The sequence below is a fragment of the Cryptotermes secundus genome, unplaced genomic scaffold (assembly GCF_002891405.2).
Source record: "Cryptotermes secundus unplaced genomic scaffold, Csec_1.0 scaffold812, whole genome shotgun sequence".
Lineage (NCBI taxonomy): Eukaryota > Metazoa > Arthropoda > Insecta > Blattodea > Kalotermitidae > Cryptotermes > Cryptotermes secundus.
This window is the reverse complement of record NW_019731993.1, coordinates 342,107-362,305: the sequence shown is the minus strand read 5'-3', so window position 1 is coordinate 362,305 and position 20,199 is coordinate 342,107. Positions and strand designations below refer to the sequence as shown.

The 20,199-nt window shown below is 39.5% G+C and overlaps 2 protein-coding genes across 4 annotated transcripts; one reads left to right on the top strand and one right to left on the bottom strand.

Moving 5' to 3' along the window:
* Nucleotides 1-1,108: 1,108 nt before the first annotated feature.
* LOC111867463 lies at nucleotides 1,109-13,081 on the bottom strand. 2 transcript variants are annotated; one of them, XM_023857355.2, is made up of 12 exons: nucleotides 12,753-13,081; nucleotides 12,527-12,655; nucleotides 9,811-9,927; nucleotides 8,958-9,088; nucleotides 8,115-8,376; nucleotides 7,592-7,804; nucleotides 7,329-7,507; nucleotides 6,796-6,926; nucleotides 5,691-5,890; nucleotides 3,914-4,053; nucleotides 2,751-2,850; nucleotides 1,109-1,454 (listed from the first exon to the last, which is right to left on the bottom strand). In XM_023857355.2, the coding sequence occupies exons 6-10, from the start codon at nucleotides 7,713-7,715 to the stop codon at nucleotides 3,941-3,943; spliced, it is 747 nt and encodes a 248-aa protein (XP_023713123.1). In that variant the 5' UTR covers nucleotides 7,716-7,804; nucleotides 8,115-8,376; nucleotides 8,958-9,088; nucleotides 9,811-9,927; nucleotides 12,527-12,655; nucleotides 12,753-13,081; the 3' UTR covers nucleotides 1,109-1,454; nucleotides 2,751-2,850; nucleotides 3,914-3,940. The 2 variants fall into 2 exon arrangements, with proteins under 2 accessions (XP_023713123.1, XP_023713124.1); XM_023857356.2 differs by having other exon boundaries at nucleotides 5,754-5,890.
* Nucleotides 13,082-15,902: 2,821 nt separating this feature from the next.
* Nucleotides 15,903-19,729, top strand: LOC111867466 (zinc transporter ZIP1). Of its 2 annotated transcripts, XM_023857359.2 has the most exons (4): nucleotides 15,903-16,378; nucleotides 16,584-16,721; nucleotides 17,634-17,736; nucleotides 18,739-19,729. In XM_023857359.2, the coding sequence occupies exons 2-4, from the start codon at nucleotides 16,594-16,596 to the stop codon at nucleotides 19,474-19,476; spliced, it is 969 nt and encodes a 322-aa protein (XP_023713127.1). In that variant the 5' UTR covers nucleotides 15,903-16,378; nucleotides 16,584-16,593; the 3' UTR covers nucleotides 19,477-19,729. The 2 variants fall into 2 exon arrangements, with proteins under 2 accessions (XP_023713127.1, XP_023713129.1); XM_023857361.2 differs by lacking the exon at nucleotides 16,584-16,721 and having other exon boundaries at nucleotides 15,904-16,378.
* The last annotated feature ends 470 nt before the right edge of the window (nucleotides 19,730-20,199 follow it).

Sequence of the window (20,199 nt, the reverse complement as noted above, 5' to 3'; positions counted from 1 at the left end):
GTGAACTCTGCCTTTCCACAACTCACACACGGGGAGGCCGTGTGGCAACGGGGTCGAATATCTCCACCATGACCCTGCAAGTCATAGGAGGCTATGAAAAGGGAAGTATCAAATTTGAGACAGTAATATATGGTCTCAAGGACCAAGGGACTCGGACCCCAGAAAGACTGCGCTGGCAAAGACCAGCAGCATATACAAAAGACAGACCCATCCTCTCGTCAGGGAGGGTGCCCACTAAAAACAAGACCGTAACTGTCAAACAGTAATAAATATCTGGTCATGAGCCCCAGCAGGGTGCTCGACACCAAGACTTACTGACTGACTGGCCGTCAGTCGTGATGTGACTTTGACATTGACGATACAACTCAACTCGTAGCTGCTGGACTTCAACTCATACTGGATGCTAGTAACTCAACACTCAATCCTCCTGAATCAAAGTCAAAGTCAAAGTCATATTGCGACTGACTGATCGTATCGAGTGAACGCCAGTGGCTACAACAGAAGTAATTGTGATACTGCCAATGGTAGTAGTTGTGAAACTGTAAATTGTGTAAATGTAAGAACGAGTGTGCAATGAATTCGCTAGATCCAGAATGGCGTGAAGTTATTTGTTACGTCACATACCCAACACGTGACAATATGTTTTCATTTATACTGAAGATGAATCTAACCTATTAATTACTACAGTAACCCACAATTACTTGGCAAGTACAGAGCATGGGGTCTGCTAGTTACATGAATCTGCTGTTTTCATGAGAAAAGTTCTTGCAGAAACCTAATTTATAATCAGAATATCACATTTTTGCTTTAGTTCTTGCATGGACTATTCCCATACAATACTGCAGATTGACAGGTGAAAGATTTTGAATTCACAAGATCAACAATTCAACTACCCTCTGCTGAAATGGCATCTGCATAATGTGTAGTGCTGCTAGTGGAAGCTGGAAGGACTATTGTATAGAGTGAAAATACACTCATAATTTTTTTAACGACCTTATAATTTTATTAGAAATTTTTGCCAGCTGAATGAAAATCCTGGATACCAGACAAACAGGAATTTACTGTACTTGTAAATTAGTAACCCCAACTCGGATGGTATACCTACTTCTTTCTATGGATCTACAATAATATTTTCATTCTAGTACACATTCACAATGTACACTCCCCTTTTATTGTCACACATCACGGAGAGCAGAAATCAGCACAAAGTTTTGGCATCTTAAGAAGAACAGTTCTTTACAGTTTCTTATAATGAATTGGCACAGGCAAGATGGTAAAGCCATAAAATAATGTCCTATCTTCAAATTAAGATCTCTGGGTCATAGATGGCTCATCTTAACGGCAATGTGGGATCCAAGAATCTTCTAAATGCTGTTACCTTCTGCTATCTGACATTAGTCTTCTCTTGATGAGGTTCCAAATAAATTGGAGCGACATTCGATGGTTTGAATTTTCTGAAACAAATAATATTCCCTATATTATCAAATCACATGTAACTGATAAAAATAACTGTCATGCTTGTTCATAACTTCATTGTTACAACCCCTGAACATAAAATATCAGTCAGAAACACGTATGGATGTAGTCCCAAAAGTAAAGAGCTCCAGCACTCTGTCACACAGCTTGAAATTTAAATAAATGGGCACGAAACTTGATTCGAGGCAGTTCTTGTCACTAACATTATGCTAACTTTGCTCTTTTAATTGCAGAAACCTTTAAAACACTGATCATGAAAACTGTGTCTTTTAAAGACGCTGAGAATTTTATCTCAGGCCTAGAGATCAAAAATGAAATAATGTAAAAGGCTTTTTTACATTTAAAGTCTGTAAAACTTTCAATAAAAATACTTTTTAAATGATCCTTTCAAGAATTTTCATGAATACAGAACTGTATTACTGAAGCAAAATTGTAATCTGTGAAGAATGAATGAAAGAAGTGCGGATTTTAATAAGAAGTATTGAAGCTTGACAACACCGTCACTGGCAGCTTCTCAAGAAGGGCTCAGCTCCATGAAGTTAATTAGCTCACTTATATTGGAACCCAAAGGCTCAATACTTGACAGCACTGAACATAATCTTGAAGCAGTTCCAGCCAGCTGCTATTCTCCAATACAGTCTATTTTAATATTATCATCTCATCTCCTCCTCCACCTCCAGAGTGGCTCCTCTTGTGCTCAATCCCACTCTCTGCCATGAGAAATTAAAACAATCCAAATGAAAGTTCCAATTAAATGTCCACCATCATCTGAAGTCAGCTGCAGGCGCAGACCCAGAAGAATATCAAATGTGCATTCAACAAGCAGTCAATATAAAGATTACAGCCTTCTGAGACGCGACGCCATGCAGACTGGTGGACAGATACCAACAATTCAGTGTGACCTAATGCCTCCATCTTCAGTGTAAAGTGTAAGTTGAGCATGGCAGAAACAGTGGATATAGCAAGAGAGAGGACTACTTCAAGGGCCAGTGCCCTTTACACTGTTCTCTTCAGACCTACTGGTTTGATCAGTACCTGTGTCCCACTCGCCCCCCCCCTTCTCTGTATCCATACCAAATTTCCATGTTCAGCTCACTCTTCTATCCTGAACATGGAGCAAGCATGTTCCTCCGAAATGTTGATAATGAGCTATCAGATGACATAGCGTTACTCCCCAGAAGACAGTAATGTTTGTAGTCACTGCTGTGACAACCTCACATCTCCTGTATTGTGAACACTTCTCACAATGCTCCTCAATGAATTTGTTCTCTTACAGTGCACAAAATCTTCTCCCCACTGCAACGCCCTCTCCTGAGCAACAATCTGCTTCAGTGACCGCCATGCCCTCTTCTTGTTGCTTGTTTTGCTGCTGTGCTGGAACACAAAACAGGATGGATCGGTCACAACAAACCAGGAAGAAAACTTGCAACACAAGTTCTGCTTCTAGTATCAGTTCCACAGGCAGAAAGTCTCCAGTCTTTTCTCTTTCCTTCTGAATTTCTTGCCTGCTCCAAAGTCTGACTCCAGCAACCATGCTCTGGGAGGGGGTACAATCAGGCAAGGTGAAACACAGTAGCACCATGGAAGGTAAGAAGACACAAAAAGGAACCCTGAAAGTAAGGTTATTGGGGCTCTGGAGGCAATGGATGTCTTTCAAATCAACCACCCAAATACTGTGACAATGTTGGACACATCGGAGGCAGATATCCATACTGACGACAGTGACAGCATTCAAATAACTGGCACACATCAGAACACATACAGAATAAAAAGATATGCGCATATTTTAATAACAAACACAAGAGCAAATCCCAATCAAGGAGCTGAATACCAAACTAAATAAAAATTCCCAAGACGCAAACCAAGATCACACTGGAAATGACAGGTCATGAAGGCTGTCAGTATGTACATATTAACATTAACATATTAACTTTATCATTCACCACCGTGTTGCCCATCACTTCAGGGCTGCCAACCTCGTACAGTACAGTCCGTTACTGAAACAAGACCCAAAGCCCAAGCTTACAATTTCTCTTCAACAAGTCCCCATAGGCATGCTTCTGGTTAAAATGTCAGGCATCTGATTTTTTTCTGTAAAGCGTGAAGGAAGTCAGAGTGTTAAGAATGAAAAACAGTTCCAACCTCAGAGAGTATGCAAGGATAAGGCAACAGTGGGCTGCTGTCATGGGCACAAGACCGTACCGTGTGAGCGTCAGAGCAGTGTAGTGTAATTAGACCTCACAGCAGATCTCCTTATGCTGAACGTTATTAACATGCGGACTGTAGTCATGTCAGAATGCGTATGTTGTAGGCTATGAAATTCCATGACTTATGAAAGCATTTTCAGTCCAGGTAGACAGACAGAGAGGCGTCATTGTTAGATGACCCACATAAACATGTAAACATCAATGGGAAGCCCGCCTCAGTTTGTACTTACTGTATGTGGCTGGAAAAGAAATTCCCGTTATGGAAGGTGAAGCCGTTTCCACCATGAGGATTCAAGAGACTGGTACCCACCAGCCACATTACAACATGGTGTCACACCCAGCAAGACAGCAATGTGCAAATGGTTCATTGCTGCAAAAGTATATGTATCATAAGTATTTATTTCTTAGAAAAATTGTGTAATGTTTGTGTGAACATTTTTATGAGTGAAACCTGAGGTTATCAGAGGAGCAAACATTCAGAATGTGATCTTCCGGGTTCTACGAGTAGATAATGTATGCTGGTAGGTTAAGAACATTTCATAGGAACCTGCTGCCTCTACTTTCCTCTACGAATTAGTCACCTTAGCAATATCACAAATACAGTAGAGACTGTCTCAAAGATCCTTCGCTACTTAACCACAAAAATGGCGCTCCTGAAGTGAACTCTCTGGGTGCACTGTGTAGGGACTGGCATTAGTGCTAATGAAGTAAGTGGAAATAGCAGGCATATGGATTCTGTGAAACTTCATTGGCTGACACAGAACTCTGTCTGCATCTGATACTTCCCGTGGCAGTACCTCAAAGTAAGAGCACAACTGCACCCTTCCACATCCTTTTCAGTTAACTGTTCGCCTGTCCTACCTTTCAATGCTATACAATCAAGGCTACTGATAGCATCATTAAGTAAATCAGAAATAAAATAATAAAGACAAGCCAGTCTCTAGTTTACAGATTTATTTAGCAATATACAAGCATTCCAACAGAGCCATCGCACAGTGTACGCAACTCAAACTATAATGGAGACCAGTACTGTACCGTACTGTAATATTGGTGCTCCCTACTACATCTTTAAATAACTAAAGTGATTACTAGTACAAATGCTTAGAAAAACACTACAAAACTATACAGTTGAAAATAAAAAATAGGACACAGTGAAAAGAAAGCATAAATAAACATGGTTAAAAAGTTTAAACATCTCTTTGGAAACTAAAATTACAGGATTGACACTGTCTAGTTCGTGTGATGGGTAACTGGTAATTTCCACTAGTCAGTCTGTCTCTGTGGAGAGAAAAAGTGAAGGACAATGCAAGTTTTCCCCAGATTTCTTCCATATTACTGACCCACACATATATTTCTGCAATAAACTTTCATAGGAATTCTATGTGCATATCTATGATCCATTTGTAGCAGTCCTACCCCAAACGTAGCTGAAGGGTACAAACTATGAAATTCATCTTTATGCAACATCTCAATTCTGTTATCTGTTAACCACACGTTACCCTCTTCTGAAATGCAAAAATAAACACAATCTTAAGGCAAAGATTATGGTGAGTCAAGAGCATAAATTTCTATCCATGACAGTATCAATCTTTGTCACCTAATTTTACTCTCCCAAAACACTATCTGTCTCTACACACACCTGCAACAAGGTACTCTGAACATCCGTATGTAGGCAGCAGGACTGCATTTTTGTGTCTTCCTTTTTTCTTTTATAGCGATCTTTTGCTTTACTAATCCAGATGACCTATCCCTCCCAGTTAACCCTGATTAGCGAGGGTTTACCATAACTATTACATGCGATGAAGGTGTGGTTAGACTGACAGATATACGGGACATTTTCCATCATCCCTCAAACCAGGGCGAAGATTAGCTGCATATAATGGACCCTTCAGAGCAGATTTCCTAGCTACCAACATGTGTTTCTTTACTCAGAAAAGGATGACAGAAAATGTCCAGTATGTGTGTCAGTTCTACTGCCGCATTTCAGATGTTGAAACAGGTACTTGCCACAGTAGCTGGGTGGGCCACACGTGTGGTTAAACAGTATGACCATCTGCAGTATGAAGGCACCTTTAATAACTTTCAGTATCGGCAAAACGATGATGAGGAGGCGTGTCTCCAACACAGATGCACTGCTGTGACACTGTTGGCCATTCCGACAGACAGCACGGCATACAGGCCTTGGTAGACTGCAGTGAGGTGTTCCACTGTGGACAACAAAACAAAGCAGACTGTTAAGGGCAGAAGAATACCAAAAATACGGTGACTTAAATGTGTACAGTAAAGGGAGAGAAAGCGCTCATGGCGATGCACTATGAAAATGTGGAACCCAGGGAAATGGGAGATCTCCGAGCAAAAGAACCAATCTTGCCGTCTGATTTGAAAGTCGATCACGTGGAACTGAAAATGTGTACAGTAAAGAGAGAGAAAGTGCTCATGGCGATGCACTATGAAAATGTGGAACCCAGGGAAATGGGAGATCTCCGAGCAAAAGAACCAATCTTGTCGTCTGATTTGAAAGCCGATCACGTGGAACTGAGAAATGCAAGAGACAAACAAGAGAGTTCAGACGGCCACTAAACAGATTTAAAAATTCAAATTTTTTAGTTCAGTATGGGTGACATTCATTATAATGCTTTTGTTGCTGTTTTCACACATCTGCTGTTACACATGCCAAAAGTTTTGCATTAGCAGTTCTCCTCGCTTGCCCCACCGTCCTGATTCAATAAATCCATCATAGCGTTTCATACTGCTGCACCATGCCAGTGTTCATTCAGTGCACCTTCCATATACACAGCAAATTTCAGGAATGCAGTCACTATGAATAAAGAACAGTCACATGTACTTGGATCAGAATAACTGTACCAAATATGGGAACAACAGTGATGGCCCCAGTATTAACCGTCTGTTGATTTTTCAAAATGGTCCTTCTAAAGGCAAACAAGCCTGTCAGCAAGAAAGAGCATTTTTAGCATTCAGAATTCCCTAAACACACAATCCTTTGAAACAAAAAATGTTACCAAAAGTACATAAAATTATTTAAAGAATTTAAGTTAAAACAAAAACTGAAAAATACTTAAGTAATAAACAAGGTGACAATACAGTAACTCACCTAAAAGAAGAGGTGGGTTTGCATGTGGGTGGGAAGTAGACTGGTGTGGAATAGCGCTGCCTCAGTGTTCGTGATGTGCCAGCTTGAACAAGGTGGTTGTCACTGCTGCAACTGTTGGAGTTTGCAGAGCGCTAACAAAAAAAATATAACATAGTTAGCACAACTCTCTGAATGGATGGAAACATTTCACGGAAAATGTATGACCTACGGGAGCGTGGCTAGAGAATATCCGGTGCACGTGACTGGATATTTCTATATTTCTGTTGATCCCACATAAGATGATGCAAAGCTATAGAGCCACAAGTGACTCTGAGGAATAAAATGAAGAAAATACTGAACAAAGGAAATCTAGCCCTGAGATTGACTTGTGATCATCAAAATTCAGTGTTAACTAGGGGAAAATGTTAAATCGAAGATCATTAAATGGGGGTTCCTCTGGATGTATGAGAGCAAAACAATTCTCTGCTGGGAGACTAATGACATTCTGTCCCTCATGTAACTGGAACAAGACATAAACAGAAGTCTCAACTCACCTCTGCAAAATGGTCCCGCCCAAAGGCAACCTCGCCACTGCCACTTGAGCCTTCACCTAGGTTTCTGTCAGGCATGGAGGTCAGAATGCGGACCCTCTCATCAGGCCTCAGAAAGTCCCCTCTGGATGAGGCAGCAGCCGACACTGACTGCATGGGACTATGAGATCTGCTCACGAGAGCTGCAAAGAGACAAAGATATATGAATTGAAGTGTTCTGTGATTGATTGCATTCACTGATCATGTTCCTCTCAAACTCAACTTACATTTCAGTCTTCTGCCAGGGTCTCCAGTGAAGAGCGATAGCATGTTTATGCTGCTCCTGTGAGACAGCCTAAGAGAAACAGGCTTCGTAGGTGGTAATGGGTTAGTAATGAACCCACTGGTCATTGGCTGTGGTTGGCTGCCATGAAGACTGGACAGGGGTCTGGGCTGTCTGGATGTCCAATAATGTAGCTATCTCTGGATCACATAGCAGACTACAAAAAAGCACGCGCCATTATAAACAGTGGCAAATTGACTGTTCTAGGGCACAATAAAGTTTCACATAATGTTTAATTTAGGCGGTTCAGAAAGTCTTGGGTTCATACCTCAGCAAGCTGATCATACACCCACTGACTGCAGAAAATGAATCTGTGTTGGTGTCTGGACTTAAGGTTCAGTATGGAAGTGGTGAGTCTGTGTTTGTTTTTTGACTGTGAACTCCACAAGCAGGCATCACTGCGCTTGTTTCTCTTGTAAATATAACCCAACGTAACCAAACAGTGAGGTGATGTCAGTAACACTTACCTGCTGTTGACGCTAAGATGAGTATGGTCATGGACGGGAAGTTAAGGGCAGCTGCGTCCCCATGAGTGTATGTGACACCAAGGTTCAGAGGCACAAGGAGGAGGAGGAAAGCACGTGTGGTCATCGGAGCTCTGATAAAAGCTGCAGTAATCATTCCCACAATCAGGTACAGAAAGTACAGTACACAGATGTAAAGGCGATACAGCTGGTTGCCAGTATCCGGCGTCAGATTATTGAGTCAGCCCAGGCGCTCATCAAATTCCTAAAAAAACAGTTCAGAAATGAATCACTAACTGCATAAATTCACAACAAAATGAGGGAAAGGACCTGATACACAATGACACAAGTGGCAATATGTACATCATGATAAAACTGCAATGTGTTGGAGGATGTTTCAAGAGAAACGGTTAACTGTCAGATGGCTGGGATGCATGTATCAGTTTTCTGCCATGGACAGAGTACCTTGATACCTGAAAGCTGACATCAAAACACTTTTGTGTGCTGCTGTGCAAGTTGCTTCGCATCTTTGTCAACCTCTTACCAAATCACATTCTGTATCCAATGAAGGAAGTTGGCCATATTAAAGTGATCATGATTTTCGGGTGGTATTTTTAATATTTAAATGGGGAAGACAAGTTTATTTTCCTTTTTCTTTTTCAATTCCTTTTGCCCTTCCCCTCACCCCCTGCTGGCACCCTTGCAGGTGTGTATCTATATTGTAATTCCAAGCAGTCAATTTCATCAAACATTGCTCAGTACTTCAAGGGAATGTACTGAACTTAAATTTGGCAATTCCCTGTGGTTCTGATCAATGACAAACTGCATGTGCCCACAAACACTTACATGTCTGGTCTTGTCCAGCAGATCCAGGAGGAAGTTGACTGTGGCGTTGATCTATGACAGCTTGTAGAGTGCCAAGTTGTACTGTGCTGTTGCCGACTCATGGCGTGCAAGGATCTTCTGCATGCTGTGATCTATCAGCAAGAATATGAAATGCATGTTAGTTCTGAGGTGCAATGAATAACTTGTGGACTTGAACTAAAGCGAGGGAAGCTTTAAATGAAGGTCATTTAACACCAATTCACTGATGTGTGATCACTGAAACTAAATATTAAATGAGAGAAAAACCAAAAAGTGATGGATATTTGATGGGGGTTCCACTGTATTGCAACAGTAATAGGAGCTTACCAATTAGTCAGGATCTACTTTGGAAACAGGCCATGAAAGAGAGGGCAAAAATGTGTTCATTTAAAAGTTACTGTGCTCATGTCAGCGTATGGTGCAGAATTATGGACACGAACCAAGGCAGATATTGACAGACTAACGTACCTGAGATGTAATTCTTTGCCAAGTACAGAAGGAGAAACCAGAAGAGAAAGAATAATAAATGGCAGAATGATACAGAATTTAAAGAAAAGTAAATTGTAAAATAGACTAATAGTTAACACAGTCAGATGGTAAAGGCACAATTTAAAAATGCCCAAATCCAGAATCCCAAAGGTTTTGAACAAGAACAAGAGATTAGGAAAGAAATGACAAAAAGGAAGGAAGAATATGGGAGGAAACTGAGAAGGCAACGAAGGTTTGGGAAGAGAGACAGATGGAGCGGTCTGGTTGTTACTGAAGTTAATTAGATTCATCCAGCACAGGTCATGGATTAGAAATAAGGTCCTGCGAACACATGAAGCAGCCTTACCAACTCTCTGCCAGAGGAGAGCCACCTGCTCCATGACAGTCTGCAGATCTTCCCGCAGTTGCTTGTGATTCTCATGGCGCTCGTTCACCTGGCTGCTGAATTCCAAACTCGCCTCATCTGTCACACATAAATAAGACCTTCATTATATATGTTATTTTCTTCTTGCGGCATACATGTTTTTTGTGATGTCTTTAGCCCTAATGGACGTTGGCATGGGAACATACATACTAATAGTCACATAAAAATAATGATGATTACAGCACTACACTGATGTCCATAGGGCTAAATAAATCAACACAAAAAACATGGATGCCACAAGAGGAAAATAGGGCAGGAAAGGGTAAAAGATAGGTTCTTAAAAAAAATATACTTTGGTGTGAACGATACAATGTAATAGCACTGAAATATTTTGACTTTAGAACCAGTGCTGTGCGGTGCTTATGAAATGTTAGCAGTTGCCTGTGAATTTATACATCACAGTTCAGGTTTTCAGGTATCAATATAACAAATAATCCAAAGTTCAGCTCACATGTTCAGTCCTTGTGTCTAAACTGAATAAGGCATGTTACATTATTAAATCCTTGAAAGATGAAGTGAGTTTCTATATACTCAGGAATATTTACTTTGCCAATTTCAATCCTAAGTAAGCTATAGTTTGATTTTTTGGGGTGGAGGAAGTGAAAATAGCAAAGTACTGAAAATACAAAAAAGGATACTTCGTTTAATGAAAGGTGTAAATAGGAAAACAACATGCAGACTTATTTTTAAAGAATTAAAGATTTTAACTGTTACATCCTTGTATATTTTTGAGGTGTTGTGCTATTTCCAGAAAAATAATTTACTCTCTATGAAAAATTCAGATTTATAGAATATAATACTACAGTGCGTACAATCAAGTGTGCGCCGCGGCTGCAATTTGCCGTGAGTCATACCACCGCAGAACGGATGCAACTCCTCCCCGCGACTGCAGTGCTCCTACGCCGATGGTTGCATAATCGGAACCCGAGGTTGCATTAAACAGTCAGTCTTTGTCTTGCTGTGGAAGTGGAGTGGAATGTTTACAGCTGTCGACAGACGGTGGAAATGAAGTTCACTATTAAACAGCGTGTGTTTATTGTCGAAACTATTGCAAGGAAAAACATTTACAGAAAATTCGCACGTAGGTTTCGTCAGAAATATCCTGACTCGCCAGTTCCCACAAAGTCGTGTGTAAACAGGCTTCTGAAAAAGTGGCGGGCCACAGGTTCAGTGAGTGACAAGAAGAAGCAATCGAAGAGAACTGTGCTGACTGAAGAAAAGGTTAAGGATATTCAGGCAAGATTACAGATCAGTCCTCGAAAATCGTTAAGACGCTTAGCACAGGAAACTGGTGTTTCGCTAGGATCTGCTCGCACAGCCACAAAGTTAATCAAATTTCGCCCGTATAAAGTAACAGTTGTGCATGAGCTGAAAGAACCAGATCATGCAGCAAGAATTCGTTTTTGCAACTGGCTGCTGCAAAATGTACACGATGGAATAGTGGATCCTCAGCTTCTATTCATGACTGATGAAGCGTGGTTCCACGTTGGTGGCCACGTCAATGCACAAAACGTAAGAATATGGAGCAATGAAAATCCTCACGCTATACAGCAAGTGCCATTACATAGTGAAAAGGTGGGTGTGTGGTGTGCTGTAAGCCCGCGGCGAATCATTGGCCCCATATTTTTCCACGATACCGTGAACTCTGATCGGTACATTAATGACATACTGAATCCCTTCTTCGATCAGTTGAATGCCGAAGAAAGACAATACGGGTATTTTCAGCAGGACAACGCTACAGCACATACGGCTAATGCATCCATGGTCGCAATACAGGAAGTGTTTGAAGACAGAATTGTCAGTAGAGGACTGTGGCCTCCCAGATCCCCAGATCTCAGTATTTCTGATTATTATCTTTGGGGCAACCTGAAGCAAAAAGTCTACAAAAATAATCCCCGCAGCATTGATAGTCTTCAAAATGAAATTACACGCGTAATTCATTCAATTACCATCGACGAACTGCAGAGAGTGTCGCGTAATTTATTTGTGAGATGCGCGGCATGTTTGCAAGCAGAAGGAGGTCACTTTCAGCACCTGTTATAAACCACGGTAAGTTATCTTTTTACTGTATTCTTATAAATGTGTGCATGTAGAGCAACTGATGGACGGAGACTCAGCGACACCACTACACTCACGCTATTGGGAGGAGTTGCATCCGTTCTGCGGTGGTATGACTCACGGCAAATTGCAGCCGCGGCGCGCGCTTGATTGTATGCACTGTAGAAGATGATTATTTTTTGTTGGCAAATTCTAATCCTTTAGGCATCTGGGCAAAAGGATATCAAGAATGATGTATTTAATGATGTGACTTGTTCAAGTGTTACTGGTGTAGCAATTATGAATGCAAAATAAAACAAATGAATGAATGGCCACATAAAATCGAAACTTGCGAAAGCTGACTGCAATTTTAATGTTATTTTTAAATATGGTGAGATTGTGAACAGAGTTGCACTAAAGATGGACATGAATGTGTAGAGTGCCTAACGTAACCTAACATTAACACTGAAAACAAAAATGTATGTGGTAAGCTTATGTCAGTAAATATCAAACCACCAATACAGGTAGTCTGCTGGATTCTACTCACCCTCCACCCAATGAACAGCCATTATCCTTTCAACTTAACCTCAGAACAACTTACCATTTTGGTGGTACAGGGAAAATGTTGTCTCTCCTCTACTGCAGACTGACAGTTCAGTAGATTCACGCTCAATCTGGCCAATTCCTCCTCTGTCAGATCCAAACATCTTTTATGGATATTCACGACAACCTGCAAAGAATTCATATTGTTTTAATCTTATAAAAACTTCCATTATACCGGTTACCACATTAACGAACTTAATTCTTATTGGATGATTTTTACTCACTCGATGTTGGCAGTCGTCCAGGTCTGACATCTTCAAACTCATGTATTTTTTTGCTTCTTGCAGAAATCTTTCATCTTAAATACTCATTTCAAAAGGTACCTTAACAATGGCTAAATAACCAAGTTTCAGCCCCATACAAAGCAATGCTCCAAATGTAGCATTTCACTAGTTTCTTTCTCAAATTTAAGTCCAATTTGCTGGTAAAAAGATTCTTCTTCTTGCTAAATGCAGCTTTCGCCATGACAATCCTAGATTTCATTTCACAAGTACACCTTCCATCATCTGTTAACAAGCTACCCAAATATTTCACATTGTCCAGTTGTTTTTGGTCTATCTTTTTTGTGACTGGGGTTGGTTGTCTCGAAATTTTCAATACTTTTATTTTTTTCACATTCATTTCCATGAAATAGCACCTTCCAATTTCAATTAGTCTATCAATCATATCCTGTAGCACAGTTTCTTCCTTAGCCATCAACACAAGGTCATCTGCATATTTCACAGTTTGAATAATTTGCCCTCCTAATTTGAAGTCTCCAAGCCCATCCAGAGCTTCTTTGGTAAGGCATTCGCTACAAGTTGAACAAAATTGGTGATAAACAGCATCCTTGTCGAACTCCTCTTCCAATCTTCACGCTTCTTGTCTCCCTTCTGTCCAGTCGCACTCTAACTTTCTGATCCATGTACAATTTACTAATCAATCTTCTTCATGCCAATCGATACCTGTTTCCTTTAGGATCTGCATTAATTTGGTCCAATTTACACAGTCAAATGCCTTCTGCCAGTCTATAAAGCAAACACACAGTTCTTCATCTATCTCCAAAGTTCATTCTGCTATAATTCTCATCATCCCAATTGCATCCCTGGTTCCTTTTCCTCTTCTAAATCCAAACTGATCCTCTCCAAGTATATTCTCTATTTTCCTTTTGATTCTTCTTTTAAGTATCTTTGCTATTATCTTTGCTGTATGTGCAATAAGGCTTATTGTGCGATGGTCGCTGCATTTTGTAACTTTTGTCTGTTTCTTAAAGGCAATCACTGTCACTTCTATAGAGTCCTTGGGCCACTCCCCAGTTTCATATATGGTGTTTATTAGTTTTGTCAGTGTTCTCAAACCACCTTCTACCAGTAACTTAAGCACATCTCCAGGTACATCATTATCTCCTGTAGCCTTTCCCTTCCTCATTTCCATGATAGCTTTTTCCACCTCACATTGTAAAATATATGGTCCTTTCTTGTCTGTATCTACTTCTTCTTTCGGTTCCACTTCCAAGGTTTCTGGCCGATTAGGTCGATCATATAGTTCTGTAATATAATTTTTCCAAATTTTCAGCACTTGCTTCTGATCTACTATTCTATTCCCCTGGGAGTCTTCGATGCCAATATTTTGAATCCCATGGATCTCTTTCCATCCTAGTTCTTTTGTCTTCATGTACATCAAATCATAATGTCCTGTCCTTTGAAATTCTATTATCTCATTACATATATTCTCAAGATATTCCTTTTTGGCCCTGTCTGTGGCTCTTTTCAATTAATTCCTCAGTCTCCTGTATTTCCTCCTGCCTTCTTCATTGTTTACATTTTTCCATTTCCTTCGCTCCTCCATTTTACTCGTCATCTCCTGTGTAACCCATGGTTTTCTTGCTATCTTCTCAACTTTATCAACCAATTCACTAATAGTATCTAACATGCATTGTTTTATATTGTTCCACTGCACTTCAGCATTTCCGCTTTCACTTTCAATTGCACCGAGTTTCTCTTCTAGGGTTTCCTCCACGCTCTGTCTTTGAGCATATAACTTCTCCAAATCCCATCTAGGTCTGCGCTTTTGGGATCTTATAATTTTCTTCAACCTGGTTCAAAACTTGGCAACCAGTAAGTTGTGGTCAAAGTCAATATCTGCCCCAGGCAGCGTCTTCACATCCTTCACGCTGTTTCTGAATCGATGTTTCACAAGGATGTAGTCAAGCTGATGCCGCCTCAAATCCCCAGGTACCTTCCATGTGTAAAGTCTTCTCTTTGGCTTCTTGAACGAAGTGTTGGTAACAATCAGTCCATTTCTTTCACAAAAGTCAATAAGCATTTGGTCCCTGTGATTCCATCATTCCATCTGCCTAGTCCATGTGATCCAACAATATACTGATATGATTCATCTCCAACAATGCTATTCCAGTCTCCTAACATGATGCTGTTTGTATCACCTTTTCCATCTTCCTGAAGAATTTCTTCAAGTGTCATACAGTTTTTCCACTTCATCTTCATAACCTGATGTTGGCATTCCCCTTTCCATATGGCAAAATTTGGCAAATTCTTTTAAAATTTCACACATATAGTTCTTAAGGAAAGTAAAGTTTAGAAATTTGTAAAACACTGCGTCTTAATCATTAAACTCTTTCTGTGGATATAAAGGTTGTTTTTCTACTCTGTTAACTACGTGTAAACTCCCGCTTTTGAGAAAAACCACGCGTTAAACGTTTTTCTCAGTAACTCTGACCATAAACCTGTAATTTAGAACCACCGTATACTTCAAAATTTTTATTACATTACATAGTAATAAAACGCTTGTCATCGTTCAGCACATGGGCCATTTCAGGGAGCCGACAAGCACACCGGTTATCAAATAAAATCATTATACACAGAACGAATGTTTCCATTCGCCTATAATCATATACTGACATTTGAATATAATGATTCTTATGGTTAGGATAAGAACACATACGGACTATTTAATAAGGAGAAAAATGGCTTTCAAAAGAAAATACAATACACAAACTCTTTCTCTTCCGAATCATCTCAAACGAAAACTCAAGTGCGCTCAAGTACCACATTGGCCAATCGTATCACTTTGTTTCAGTTCTCTGTACCAAAGATTATTTCCACACAGTCATGGTTACTAAATGGTCACTCTATTTCTAATTTACTTTATTACAGCTGCTATATTTTTCCACTGACTAGTGCGACAAAACAAAGAAGCAACTCCGAACTATATATTAAAAAATCTAAGTAACGATAACGTTGTACATATGTTTACCATGAGTCACCTAAGAAGCCTAAGAAAGAGCCCCAAAACCCTCAAAACTGACGCAGATGCAAGTCATTGACGGACTAGAGCAAAAATTTTTAACCCATGGCTATTCTCTCACCATCATATCGGTAGTTCTGATGCCGCAGGGAAATAAATATTTGCACTGATAATTGTAACATAACTAATTGTTTTCTGTGTTAAATTATTTAGTCCGCAGAGGAACAGATATATATATATCGTTGTTTGTTGTATGACCGAGTAAGGCTGGGATGCAGGTTAGGTAACCTAGTGCAATTAGTGTGCGTGGTAAATTGCATCGGTTGGGCAGTCATGTTCGGTCATGTTCATGCCGTTCTTGTCGGTTTTGTAAGACAATGGTGAGAGAGATGAAACAATTCATGAGTTCAAAGTACAGTATATCAAGGCTGATGAAGACATGTCAGTTTGCTTATGAACCTTAGGAAGCTGACGATTCGTGGAGAGCGAAAAATAATGTTCCACAATAACCATAGAGGTTACATTAATCTTTTTTATTATGTCACATGAAGCTAATTGAGAGTTATAAGAACATAAGAAATTAATGCAATTTTATTTGTAACTAAAGGTGAGGCTCGAGAAAGTACGAAGTTTAATTATGTTCTGTTTTATAGTTTTGTTATTCATATTTTCAGAAATTACCATTGCATAGCGGTTCATGGTACCCTTGTATAGTGAGTAGGCAGTAATCTGAAATTAAGAAGGTTGTTAAGTGCAAAGTGCCAGGAGGTTTTACGTGATTTCTTACAAAATAAAATACATCTTCATTTTAGGGTGAGGACAATGGATGTAGTAACAACAAAATGGATAGTGCTTGTTACATTATTTGTCACAACATTTATATTCAGCATGCTTCCGCTGAAGCTCATTTCAAGTCTTCGTAACACAGCTGATCATTTAAAACGGGCGAGGTTGGTAATTTTATTTTCTCTGCTATCTAATGTATATGATGCTAGATTTCAGTCCCTCACACCAGTGGCTGAAAAATAGTATATTCTGGTATGAAATATCATGTAATGTGGTGGAAGCCCACTGACATTTTGAAGGAACATACCGCCTCCATTTTCAGGGTTAAAAAGTAAGCCAAGCAAGAAATGAATGAGTAGTAGGTAAAGGAGTAAGGCAAATGAGAACTATCATGATGCAGGTGACAGGTGTGCCCAGTGCTTGGCTTACTCTTTGACCATGAATGTAGAGACAGTATGTTCCTCTGAAATAATGTTAGTGGACTTCTACCAGGCTACATACTGTTACAACCCAGGAAAGAATACTCTTCACAGTGTTCATTACTCCTCTACAAGTTCAATTTCAGTTCTCCACAACTTTGTTTTACGTGTCAACATTCTATTTTTCACCAAGTCCTAAGTTTATATTCATTAGCAGTCTTAACTTTATGTACTAATGGAAATTTCTGATTTAAATCCATACTGACTTAGTATTCAGTTTATTGTTATTATGTTGGACCCAAGAAAGATTTAATATGAACTACTCAGGACAAGAAATAAAATCTTAACTTTTTTCTAAATTGAGGGTTGGATATAATGCGAAGAAAAATCTGCCATGATGTGGTCAAGTCTACCACATGATCACTGGCATGAAATTCTAACATCTTATACCTACACTACATAATCCCACAGAAGTATTCTCCTTTGCTCTTATTTTCCTCAAAAACAGTGAAAATAAATATTAAATCATTTATCAGTTGGTGGAACTGTTAAAATTGTGACATGAATTAAAAATTAATGCCACATAATTATAATTTATTTTGCTGTTAGATACCTTTATTTTCCAAGTGTTCAGCACGTGTTTAATTTACTTTCTAGATTTGGCCGTATCATAAGCTTGCTCAGTTGTTTTGCTGCTGGAGTATTTATGGGTACAGGACTGTTACATCTGTTCCCAGATGTCACCGAGATGTTGAGTAAGGTAAATTACAATATTTTTTATGAAGCATGCATTTGAAGAGTTTGGAACTTCTCCAGTGGGCCAGCCCATAAGCATAAATTTGCTCTGTGCTGACAACTAGAACCCAGCTGTAAATTGGGCAGTTAATGTACAAGTATATTAGATGGTTACAGAACATATAATAATTAGTCTTTCTTACTTACTCATGGAGCCACCAATTCTGCAGCTACTTACTTACTCATGGAGCCACCAATTCTGCAGCTACTAAAGAATTTCCTAGTATTTTATGGAATCCAAAGGTTCATTACAGTGTTCGCAAGAGCCCACCACTGGTCCCTATCCTGAGCCAGATCAATCCAATCCATCTCATCCTGTCTCTCTAAGATCTATTTTAATATTGTCCACCCACCTACGCCCTGGTCTTCCCAGTGGTCTCTTTCCTTCTGGCTTTCCCACCAATCTCCTATATGCATTTGTCTCCCACATTTGTCCTACATGCCCTGCCCATATCATCATCCTTGATTTTGTCATTCTGATTATACTTGGAGAAGAGTACAAGTTATGAAGCTCCTCATTATGCAGTTTTCTCCAACCTTCTGTCACTTCATCCCTCTTCGGTCAAAATATTCTCCTCTGCACCGTTCTCGAACACCCATTAGTCTATGTTCCTCCCTTAATGTCAGAGAACAAATATTAGAATAATAATATTTGAAACACACGTGGCTGATGTATGTCATGAAAATAAAAAAACTCCATATTCTTTTCTCTAATCACATCTACTTTCTTCTTAGCGTGATTTTACTATCTGCATTTCTTAAAAAGGAGTATGATCCTTTAAAGAAGAATGTATTGTGATTTGTAGGCATTTAAGAGTTAATGAACTTATTCTGGATAGTAAATTATAGATGACTTGTGACAACAAATTTCTTAACTATCTGTGATTATTACCATCTCAAGGACTCTGCTCCAAACAGTTATAACTTTTGGTTAAACACATGAATCATTAAACTTTTTTTTTTGCAGGCAAATGTTAACTTATACATGAGGTCTTCTTTCCCGGTGGCAGAATTCACAGTTGCATTCGGATTTTTACTGGTCTTGGTTCTTGAACAAATAGTTCAGGAATGTAAAGAAAGACGCACTGAATATAACATGCTACAAGGTGGAACTGTAAGGTCAAACCCAGCAAACCAATCACAAGTCCCAGAAGCAGAGCATCAAGTTGAAGCTGATTCCAGCAGAACAGTGAATGTTCCAGTCTATCATGAACCAGAGCCACACCCAGTACTGCGCGCACTTGTTCTTTTATTTTCACTCTCCCTGCATTCCTTATTAGAAGGTTTGGCTGTTGGATTACAAACAGATGTATCTGATCTTATCCAGATCTTTGTAGCTGTTGTGATTCACAAGACAGTTATAGCATTTAGCTTGGGACTTAGTCTCGTGCAGACAGAGCTTTCTTTGGCATCTATTATCAAGTCCAATTTGCTGTTCAGCATCACTTCACCACTGGGAATATGTTCTGCAATAGCGCTACAGCAATTTGGACACAGTTTAAATTCATCTATTACAAATGGTATTCTCCAGGGACTAGCATGTGGTACATTTGTATATGTTACCTTCTTTGAGGTACTTCCTCATGAACTCAATCAGAAAGAAAATCGTTTATTAAAGCTGCTGGCCTTGTTACTTGGGTTTTCTGTGGTTTGTTTTGTTCTTTTCCTAGATCCAGCAGAGTCTCCACACTGTTCACATCCGTAAAACCAAGTAACAGTGTTTTGTTATAGTCAGCTTAGAATAAATAGACATCTGGAATTACATGTCAACTATAAAATGAAAGAGTTGAAAAAGTTCATTTCTGCAGATATTTGATAGTACAGTTATGCTAACATCACAGCAGTGTGTGTTTGAGACACTACAGTAACAACTAAAGCAGAAAAAAATGTCAATAAATTGTCCTTAAAACACAGTTAAAGCTACCCCTGTAGGGTTGTGAGATGTTGAAGCTCCCACATCTAGGCAGTAAGGTTGTCAACCTTGCGTGCCGGCTGCCCTTCACTCCCCAGAAAGATTCCTGGTACTCATTTCTGTTAGAGGCTCAGTTGACCCCAGGGCCATAGTGTGGCTAGAAGGATTAGGTCAAATGAAAAAAATTCACCCCACTTCCTGTATATTTAGAATAAGGTATTTGATAGTGCGGTGAATTTAAGAGCACAAGTGTCCATTTATAACAAGACACTGCAATAATAATTAAAAAAGATAAATTAAATCCTAAGCCATCAGAAAATACAGAGGAAATTTTAATCTCAAAGTGTTTCTGTTACTTTTAACCCTTTGACGTGGTCATTTAAATTCCGCGGCCGCGGCTCCTGCGGTAATATATTCAGCCGGCCATTTAAATTTTGCTCGAAAATTATTTATTCATCATTGTTCTTAAATTCTATGAGATAGGAACATGAAACTTTCACTAAAATGATCTTAAAA